The sequence below is a fragment of the Diadema setosum genome, chromosome 20 (genome assembly GCF_964275005.1).
Source record: "Diadema setosum chromosome 20, eeDiaSeto1, whole genome shotgun sequence".
NCBI classification, from domain to species: Eukaryota; Metazoa; Echinodermata; class Echinoidea; order Diadematoida; family Diadematidae; genus Diadema; species Diadema setosum.
Window position 1 is genome coordinate 30,492,612 of NC_092704.1, and position 11,158 is coordinate 30,503,769.

The 11,158-nt window shown below is 36.2% G+C and overlaps 1 protein-coding gene across 1 annotated transcript; it reads right to left on the minus strand.

The window, feature by feature from the left end:
- Positions 1-375: 375 nt before the first annotated feature.
- Positions 376-10,719, minus strand: LOC140244088 (uncharacterized). The gene is made up of 7 exons (XM_072323736.1): positions 10,588-10,719; positions 9,501-9,683; positions 7,720-7,776; positions 4,732-4,881; positions 2,143-2,280; positions 940-1,018; positions 376-565 (listed from the first exon to the last, which is right to left on the minus strand). Exons 1-7 carry the CDS (start codon positions 10,717-10,719, stop codon positions 555-557), a joined length of 750 nt encoding a protein of 249 aa, XP_072179837.1. The 3' UTR covers positions 376-554.
- Between the last annotated feature and the right edge of the window lie 439 nt (positions 10,720-11,158).

Consider the following 11,158-nt stretch of genomic DNA (forward strand, 5'->3'; position numbering starts at 1 on the left):
TATATTTCCATGTTGGTCTAACAAATCGATTCGCAACTACAAATAAATTTCAAATAGGATCTACATTCAAAGGTGATGATCGTACCGTATGATGTACCCAAAGGACAGTAAAAAACTTACAAATTAGAATCTATAATTAAGTTCTGATGATAGTTACACTGTTCTAAGTTTTCGTATAGCATGTCTAGTCAGCGCGAATAATCGTACATCACCTCCTCTTACGTACCACTTGGTGTGAAGTGGGCACGTAACGAAAACCTCTTCATATCTCAGTCCTCTTTAATAAAGTACCAATTTGTAAGTACCACATTGTGCACGACAGCTGTCATTGCTATCTTTTTAATCTATATACAGAGCTTGAAACAAGGAGAAAATAAGCCAAAGAAACCAAAAGGCGTCTCAGTGAGCTATGGAACTATAACGGTTAAACGAGCCTTTTTAGATGCTTGCTCACAAAACGAACGTAGAACGAGAGGATACTCGGATCACCTAATCAGACACATCCGGTTCAGCCTCAGCGGTCCTCTACACCGTCAGCTGTTCTCGAATTCTCTTTACGCCTTGCCTGAATGAATAAATGTACGAGGAATACAGCAGAAGTTAAAAATCAGTGACGCAACTTTGCAAATAAAAGAATGGAGGAATTACCAACACATCAATCACACCTGAAATTAGACATCTTTCATGAAGTGCAATGCCATACACATTTCAGCTTAGTTTTAGTAAATAGATTTAAATACAAATACACTTCAGAATTCAGAATTCAAAGAGTCCATTAGGTTAAAATTTTGTTCTGCTTTAACAGGAATAAAATCAGTGACCACAGTGTCTAGAGATTTACCTATTTACACGTTTCTATGTAGGTCCAGCCAATTGACGTTATTCATTTTTCTACGTTTTGTTTAATGCTTCAATCTGTAAATTGTATTAATGTAATACCTTGGTAGGCCTGGGGATGGGGTTGAGCCGGCTGCACAACAAACTGCTGCTGAGGCTGGGGCTGGCCACCGTAATAAGTCTGAACAGAAACAAGACGAGACAAACCAAAACAAGACATAGCAGCAAAGCGGATAGAAAACTGTGAGAATACTGTATAGTAAGGACACAGATTGTGACATGTTATAATGAAGAAGATGTTATCGGAGCAGTTTTCCCATTCAAGCAGATGTCTTTTATCAATAGACTACATTGTAATTGGAAACAGATGAATATAACAGGATGTGTGTCTTAATAATATTCAGGAGAGGAATTTTCCTCTTATGTTTGCCCCCTTACATAAAATAAATTCAGTTCAATTCAATTCAGTTCAATTCAATTCAATTCAATTCAATTCAGTTCAATTCAATTCAATTCAATTCAATTTAATTGAATTGAATTGAATTCAATTATTCTAATTCTCTTTTTTTTCCAACAAAACATAGCACAGAGTAAATCAGGAATTATATCATAGGCATATATATAGAAAGTGCGAATATAGAAATATAATCATACTGTAGATAATGATCCATACAAAATCTTAAACACTCACACACACGTGCGCGCGCGCTCACGTAGCATGGAGTGCTATCATCAGGCATTACCAGCAGCATTAAAGCACTGATAAAGCAGTGAGGCATCTTCCTGTGTTATTAAATATATGTTTTATTCCTCGTGCTAAACTGCATTTTCACTGAACTTTTCTAGCCACAGCTACGATTAGAGAATGAGTAAAAAAAAAGTGACTTTTAACCTTGTCATTTCAATCAATATAGCAAAACAATTGCCTGTTTATGTTAATTCTTTTCTAAATTGAATGAATATACTAAGACATTATCAGTTATTAAGTTCAATGCCATCGACCCCTAGATATTTCGAGATTTGCCTATAATGTCATCAATGGATGTACGCCTTATTTGTTTGTGTACGTTGCATTTGTTTGTTGTAGTCTCTTTTTTTGGGGGGGGGGGGAGGGAGACAGAATCAGGGCAGAAGGACCTAGAGATGAACGGATGGATGGGAACCCATCCCCCCCCCCCCCACTCCACACACACACACACACACACACACACACATACACACACAAAGAACCTCGAGCTTACTTGGGTGGAGAGACACCCCGGACACTCCTTTTATGATTTCATGGGGGAAATTATATAAACTTACCGTGGTGGTGGTGGTAGTGGTCGAAGGAGAGGCGCAGCAGCAGCGCAGACCACCGCAGCAGATGGCGGAGGCCACGATAGCGACCACGAACTCCACAAAGGCCACGATAGCGAGGATGGAGTGGACAGCAACGGCGCCCTTTATGGAATGAAGGAAACACATCTTTATCCCTGATGGGCTGCCATCATTAAAGACGACAGGGAAACTTTATATATGTATATATTATATATATATATATATATACATATATATAATCAGTTTATATAGGTAATGATATTGATATCATATTATATATTGTATTTCTATGCTATTTTTATACGATCAGTACTTATTCTTTTTCTTTTCTCTCTTGGATTTTTTTTTTTCGTTTCGTTTCTCTTTTCTTTTACTTCTTCTGCTCTTGGTATCTTACTATTTTATCAATCAAAATAGTTTCGTCATCAGTACTTTGTGTCCTGTCTCCATTGCAAGACTAATTTACATTGATACTTTTTTTTTTTTTCCTGGAACACGCGGTCACAAGCTTTGCTTTTGCGGTTCCTTCACATTTCACATATTATAGAGAATTGTCTTTTATGTACATATGCTGACACACTTTCTTGTCATGACCAACTTTATATCATATTTTCATTATGCTCATATTGCTTGTTTATATTTTTTTGTTAAGTACATGTACAGATGTGATGTGAAATATTAGAATAAACAGCTGAAACTGTTCACTGTGTCTCGAGTGTAAGACCAGTGCAGCTTCAGTAATTCAATTAAAAAATAAGCGTAACTTGTTGCTTACAATAAAGAACAGGATTTTGCTTTTATTTTGTTTCAATCTGAGCATCTAGAACTTTGAAATCATCCCAATTTGTAATAAAGGCGACAAATGAGCATTAGAAAATAACAGTCCTATTTCTCTTTTACCTGCATTTTCCAAAATCCTGGAACGCATTATTTATAATATATTGTATGATCATTTCCTCCAGAACAAAATAATGGCCAAAGAACAGTTTGGATTTCGACCTTTTTACTCTACTGAATTAGCTCTTTTACACACCCTCGAACAATTCCTTGCTTCACTTGACAACAAAGAAACCGTAATTGCCTTTCACGTCTTAGCTTTTGATTCGCTCGACCATAGCATTTTGCTGCACAAACTGGAACAGTCTGGTGTTAGAGGTGTATCCTTCAGTTCGTTCAGGGATTATCTTACAGATCGTAAACAGTTCACATGTGTCAATGGCACAAACTCTAGTACTTTACCTTTAACATGTGGGGCACCTCAAGGCAGTATTTTGGGCCCTCTTCTTTTCTTTTTATATGTTAGTGATGTGATAAATACATCAAATTTTTTTATGATTCATTCTGTGTGCAGATGATACAAATATATTGTTTTCACATAGAAATGTGAATACTCTGTATAGTATTTTTAACACTGATGTACGTTTGTGATTGGCTGCGAGCCAATAAGCTACAGATGAATGTTGATAGGACAAAATATATGATATTCAGCTCTAATTTTACGACAAGATGTTTCATTGATTTCGTTTTCAGAAATTAAGATGGATAATCGAATCATTGATCTAGTCGATAGTATTAATTATTTATGAGCTATCATAGATGATAAATTGACTTGGACTAGATATGTGAATAGTATTCATGGGAAGATTAGTATCTCTATCGGTATAATGCATAAGCTCCTTTCAATACTGCTGTTACATACTCATGTTGTAATATGCCTTTATCTTGACTCATTTTGATTACTGTAGACTTGTATGGTCTGGAACCAGCTTAACTAATTTGCGTCGTTTATTTGCTTTACAGAAAAAAAAAACAATTCGGATTTGTTCAAAAGCCAACCCTCTTCTTTTTTTTTGAAAAAAAAAAGAAAATGAATACTCTCACACTGTCTGACAGTGTCTCAGTCAAACTTGGTCTTTGTATGTATAAATATCCGAATGCAATTTTACCTAATATTTTTATGGTTGTTTTACACTGAATCGTACTTTACACAACATTGAAACTCGAAATAAGCATAATATTGTGTTGTCATTTTGTCGCTTGAGTATAAATATATATATATATATATATATATATATATATATATCATATAAAGGTGTTAAATTCTGGAATGATTTAGATTCAATTTTTAAGAATGTATCCACTCAAAGTGCTTTTAAGTCTAGATATAAAAATATCTTTTAAACGCCTTTAGAATTGTATCAGTCCATCTTTGTTAGTTTTGTTCTGTCTGTTTGTTTTATTTGTGTAATGTAGTAGCACATGTCTTTTATTTCATTTTATTTGTCTATGCAATCTGTAACTGTCAGTAAGTACTCTGAATATAATTCTGAATATGCATTTGCATGACTTGTATATTCTTATGTATCCAACTCTACAAAGGGGATCACTTGTCTCAAACCTTTGGCTTTCTTTGTGAACACCCCGACACATTTTACACTGTATATATTTGTATTTTTATGATAATTAATAAAGTAAATTGAATTGCATTGAATGGAATTGAATTGAAATTCTGAAGAAGTCTTCATTTTTTAGCATGGGGAGGAGTAAACCCTCGCTAGAAGGGCAGCAACTCACCGAATTGGTGTCGTAGGTGCAATAAGTGTCGTAGTAATAGTAACTACATGTTTGATAGAAGGATGCCACTCCAGCTGCGGTCCCTTCGTAGGCGATCATCCCAATTGCCTCCAGACTACAGATGATGGACATCACCAGGTATGCAATGACCTGGGAAACAACAAGAGTTGAGTTGAGTTAAGTTGAGTTGAGTTAAGTTGAGTTGAGTTAAGTTAAGTTGAGTTGAGTTGAGTTGAGTTAAGTTGAATGGAGTTTACTCATTTTATAACCACGGATTAAAAAACAAACTTGCTGTCAGCTATAAGCTGCTTACAAGCAAAGCCGTGGAATGATAACATATAAAATATAACAAAAATAAAGCCGAGAAATCATACCATAAAGAGAATACAACTTATTATTAATAATCAATACAAATGACAGCAAAAACAATAAGAGAAAAAAAACCCTAAAAGATACCTAACATTAGTACGGATAGATGGATGATGCAGTAAAATTATGTAGAATATTGAAAATAATGATATTAAATAAAACTTCATACAAAGCTTAATGCTGGTGTTTCTACGGGTGCTCTTCGTTATTCCGAAGGTTCGCTATTCCGAAGTTTCGTTAATCCGAAACACACAAATTCCCTATTCCTAGAGGTTCGTTAATCCGAAAATGAAAAAGGGTTCGTTAATCCGAACATTTGTGGCGTTATTCCGAAGGTTCGTTATTCCGGAGATTCGTTAATCCGAAAATGAAATTCGGAATGATGAACCTTCGGAATAACGAATCTTCGGACTAAAGAGCCTTCGGAATAACGAACCTTCGGAATAACGAGCTGTACCCGTTTCTACGGACATTAGTACAAAGAAAAAGAAAGAGAAAAATAAAAACTTCAACTAAAATACAACATAATTGCAGATAATGAAACATACATATAAAGCTAAAAACAAAAACAAACAAACTTGATTGAATAGATAGGTAGTTTTAAGCAGTGATTTAAGCTTATCTACACTTCCTGAATGTAAAATTGTGGTTTGTTCCAGAGAGACGGGGCAATGACGAAAAATGTTCTATCACAACAATGGGAACAAGTAGAATAGCACTACTACCAATCATAACAAATGTTATTATTGTCATTATCGTAATATTTTTCATGGATGTTATTATTACCTATAAACTATTGGTGAATACTGTCATTATCACGAATAGCATTCAATCCTCCTTTATTGTACTCCTATTCTAACAGCACACAACATGACTGAACTGTTTAGAATGTGTGCAAGTTAGAGCATCAACTCGCAATTTCACTCTCATAATGTTGATGAGAGTTTTAAGTATACTGGTGTAGAGAAATCTCTGCCATTGCTAAGATGACCAAGGTGAAACCCCGAAAAAAAAAAAAACACGACATGTTCTCTTCGTTTCTGTTAAAGAAGAAATCGACGTAAAAATGAGTAAACATCAAAAGAAAGAAATGTTCCCTACAGAACTATACAAAAATGACAAAATCGAATAAGAAATAAGGTAGAGATGGCATTTTGAAATTTCACATTTTTCCAGAAACATTTCTTGACCTGTCCTTATGAATATTCAAATGAGCGAGTTGATCATGTCATACCCTCACATTTTCCATGTTTATGATACATGAAATTCAGAAAATAAGAATAGCAAACACAAGTAAAAGGATGTTCCCAGATATATCAGAGTTAAGATCATTTTGTGGTTTTTTTTTTATTTTGGGTGGTTTCAAGGCAAGTCGAAATACGAGATTTTCGTCATTTCTGTAAACAAAATGTATAAGAAAAATGTGAGAGGATGACATCGTCAACTTGCTGTATTCATAACGACTGGTCAAGAAGCGTTTTCCAAAAATATGTGAAATTTCAAAATGTCATATCTTCCTTATTCCATATCCGTTTGTTATCATCTTGTATTGCTCTGTAGGGGATATTTTTCTCATTCTTTTGAAGTTTATTCATTTTTAGGTGCATTTCTTTCACCACCGTGAAAATTATATCAAAGCTTCCCTCTCGGGAGGAGGAGAAACTAACAAAAACAACACAAGGAAATTTAGTAGCGCCGAATGGTCCTCAGTAGAAACAGAAACAGGACTAGAGGCAAAGATCATTCCATGCTTAGACTCCCGAAATGTAAAACGACACATGGTACATTTTCTATATCTTTTGTCGGATCAAAGTTTTGGAATAGTTTGCCCAAAAATGTTCAAGAGGAAAGAACAAGATCTTCATTTAGAAGAAACCTAAAAAATCACCTGTCAAAAGAAGTTTAGTGATGAAAAGAAATTTCAGTGTTCAGTTTAATGTACTTCTATAGTACAGTTACTTTAAAAGAGTAGACCTTGCAATAAGCAGCTTAAATATAAATGTAGCTATGATGGGAGAACCATTCTCGACTAGCACTTGTGCTAACTTTTGGTTCCCCCTTTAACAACATTATCTTCTGTTTTTCTATTTTTTTTTCGATTATTTTTTTCAGAACCTCTGTCTATGCATATATGTCTACATTACATACTTATTCATTCTCTTTGCCTTTTCAGTGATAAATGTATCACAACGAAACTAAATGTATTATAACACATGTATTCTTATGTAAGGTAGATATAAGTATGTAAAATATATGCTTGCAAAGCTGTAAGAACCTTGTACAAAATCATTGTATTCTCATAAAAATTTCATGTTATTGTATCTTACACTGTGAAATTTCATGTTATCATGTTATCATATTCATATGTATGTTGTTAATAAACTCAACTCAACTCAGAAACCATATCTTCATAATCTTTCAGATGAGTATCTCTACTTTTTTTCGCGGAGTGTACAAGTACGATTGTTTGTCTCTGTTTTGAGACAGTAACGTAGGCATACAAAATTTCAATCACATGTATTTGATCACACTAGTTATTCGGCACTTTGCATATTTTAACACTGTACTTTCGAAAATACACAAATAGGTCTAAGAAAAAAGAAATAAAGATAAACATACCACTCCAGTTTGTCTCCTCTTGGAACAAATTCCAAGAATTCCGGTGGGCAGGAAAAACTATGGCACAAAGGATTAAAGTTTGGAGCAAGAATGAGTGTTAAACTTCCGTCAATAAGGGGGTAGAGTAAGTGAAAGAGAGAGAGAGAAAGGTTAGAGAAATAAATAGGGAAAGAGAAATGCATACACAAAGCAGACAACAGAAAAGTACTCAGAATAATTATCCTATGTCATTTCAATTCACATTCCTTGCATTTTCTGATGAATTAATATTCATACCGTGACAAATCCACTGAAAATTGATAGCAGCTTGGTGAGTGTTTTCCTAATTATACAGCGGCGGATCCAGGCGGGGCGCAACGGGAGACGTCCGTTTGTTTATTGTTCGTTAAAACAAAAGAAATAAAAGAAGAAAAGGGGCACGTGCGCCACTTTAATTTTGTAAAGCCACCCCCCCCCCCCTTTCTGGAATTCCTGGATCCGCCCCTGCTACAACGACGGACAGGTGGGGTTGAATTGATGTGGTTCCACGGATACAACCACTGGCTGCCAGTCACAAGGTTGCTGGTTCGAGTCCCTGGAAGGAGCTATTGAGAAGCTGAGGTACTTTTTCCTCATTGCCTATGACACTCCTTCGAAGGGTACTTTTTTATGTCCTCGGTTGCTTGCTTACCAGCATCCATTATATTCTTTAGGGGTCGAATAATAATTTCAATTCAGTGGTCCCCCAATTCGTGTTTTTTTTTCCCCGGCACTTCAAACAAGTGGATACAATTTAAATCTTTAGGTGTCTGAAGATGCAGTCCTACAGTTACGACTGCGAAGAAGGAAATTGCACTAAAGAGTTTTGCGGTTTTTCAGTGTCACATCAAATAAGTCTCCAGTTTCTTGTGGAATGTGGAATTCCATCAAAAAAGTTCCATATTTTAGTTTCTACTGCTACATTATCATGCTTATGATGTCTGCCACTGGGTTATAAAGAGATATTCATTTAGTTGATTGAAACTGTAATTTCTCATCTATTCAAAACTGTTGTGTAATGATACACAAAGTTATCACTACCCCCTCCCATTCTACATTGATGACTGGACATACACCACCAGTTCACCTCCACCAGTCAGTGACCCCTACCAATACTCTCTACCTCATCCAGTGAGTCATCGACCTTCATCATCCCTTGAGTACTTCTAGCCCCATCTAATTTACGACCAGGCTAAGCCAAACCTAAACATCCTGCCGTTCCCCCATTGATTACTTAGAATTGTTGTTCATTCCAAATCCAAGAATACTACCTCCTTAATAAAACTAGTCCCGCCTTTGTTCCTATAACAACCAAAGTTCTGCCCCATTAAAACCCCTCTTTAACATAAGACTCCACCCCCATTCACCCATTCATAGTGTGTCACAACAGTGTAATCCTCGTGACTGAATGTATGAAGAGATTGACAAGTTGTATAAGATGCAGAGAAGAAGACTTGGATTCTGACGCTCGAAGAGAGAGGATCGCCTCCAAACGCCTCTCAAATAAAGTGCACATGGAAACTCAACTGAACTGTGTCGCCACTCATTTTTACTGTGATGTGTACCTCTCATAAATATTAACGATCCCAAGTAGCTAAACACCGCTACACAACAAAACCTCCACTGTTACGAGTTTATAAATTATGAGTTGAAAGGACAATCATCATCACCACCACCACCAGTATCATCATCATCACAACCCACCAGTTTCATCACCATAGCCACTATCCACCTCAATCTCTATAAACTTATTCAATGCCTACCAAAATGCCCGACCAGATGCCATATCCAGAGTACCAGAGCAGTGGAAAGGCGTAGGAAGCGGCGCCAAGGATGATGGAGAGAACGGCAACAACTGTTTGAATCACCCCGGTCACCAGCCCGCCGGTGGCGTTAAATTTTTCGGATGTCCCGCTGCAGCAACCCTCGTTGGACGGAGGGGCACCCTGAAGGGAAAATAGACCAGCAAAGTCCCTCCTTATTATATCACAACGGCAATAGCAAATGTATTTACTTTTGTGCATGTACAATACAGTGTATCATCTGTAACGTTCACTGTTGTTTCTAGTTTGTCTTACGTTTGTAACTTTTATGATATGTATGTTCTTTATTTTGTCGAATAATAATGATAATAATGACAACTAATTAAGAACCGATTCAGATTGTGTTTTGTTGCTATGTTGATGAAGATATTTTGCTGCTGTCCCTGTTGATGAATTTTCAATACTGCTTCGGATTTTTTAAAACAAATATCGTCTCAAAATGGTTGTTTAATTGGCAATTTCAGTAATGGCGTTCACTTATTCATGACGACACAATGACTCGACGCAGTCTTTTCTCGTTCAGGAATATCACTTTAAGAATGTACAAAGAGGTCCCACAAAGAGCGTTGTTAACTTCACAAACGTATACCTGGACGAACTTCGTGGAACATTAGCGTACCATTGACATACATGTACTTTAGTTTTAACATACATGTCAGGACAAAGTGTTCACCATGATCATATAGAACAGCAGTGGAAAGATGAATTGATAGATAGGTTCAGTTAGATTGATTGATAAACAGAAATATATTAGCTAGCCAGCTAGCAAATAAAAGAGATAGATAGATAGATAGATAGATAGATAGATAGATAGATAGATAGATAAAATTAATTGGTAGGCAATAGGTAGATGGATAGATAGATAATTATAGAGAGCTAGCACCTGACTCATTGCATTACCCGTTGAATGATTTGCTTTCCTATTTTGGAAGCTCATCCCCCTCTCCCTCAATTACCCCCCCCCCTCCTCCCCCAGTTATGGCGGACATAACTTACAGCTTTTCAATATATAATGTCGTCAACTTACCTGGACTACATAGTTCGTCTGCACAGGCGGAGCTTGCGCGACCACCACTGTTTGACCGGCAGGGGGCGGCACGTAGACCGGGGGCTGCTGCTGTGGCGGGTAGGCCGGGTAAGCTTGCTGCTGTGGCTGCATTATGACAGTTATACTGCGATTGCTGTTCGGGGATGAGAAATATTCAAGAGTTATTAAGTCATTCTAGGCTCCCAACAACATATCCATGCCTATCAAACACTTTCCCTTTATTATTCTTTATGTTTCTGTGATTTCTGTTATTTTCATCACGGAAATCATTGTAAATAATATGACTTTTTATGATTGTTCTATAAAACTAGATAAAAAAAGATAACATAATGCGCCCTTGTTATGTTAGGAACATAAAGATTGATCTATAGGGGTGTATTAGACAAGGAGAGGAATGAGATTAAAAATAAGAAGAAACGTCCAGAGAAAATGAGAAAAACGAGTGAAAATGGTGGAGGAGAGACATAGATACAGAAAGAAAGAGAGAAAACTTGAAAAGTTTTATGAACATTTTGCATTAATTCATCAATGTTTATTTAAGTTACGATTA

Coding starts and splice junctions, on each gene's coding strand:
- LOC140244088 (XM_072323736.1), bottom strand. CDS start 10,719: ATGCAGCCACAGCAGCAAGCTTACCCGGCCTACCCGCCACAGCAGCAG. Junction 2,281..4,731: donor GCACCTACGACACCAATTCG/GTGAGTTGCTGC, acceptor CATTCCATAAAG/GGCGCCGTTGCTGTCCACTC. Junction 1,019..2,142: donor CCACTACCACCACCACCACG/GTAAGTTTATAT, acceptor GTTTCTGTTCAG/ACTTATTACGGTGGCCAGCC.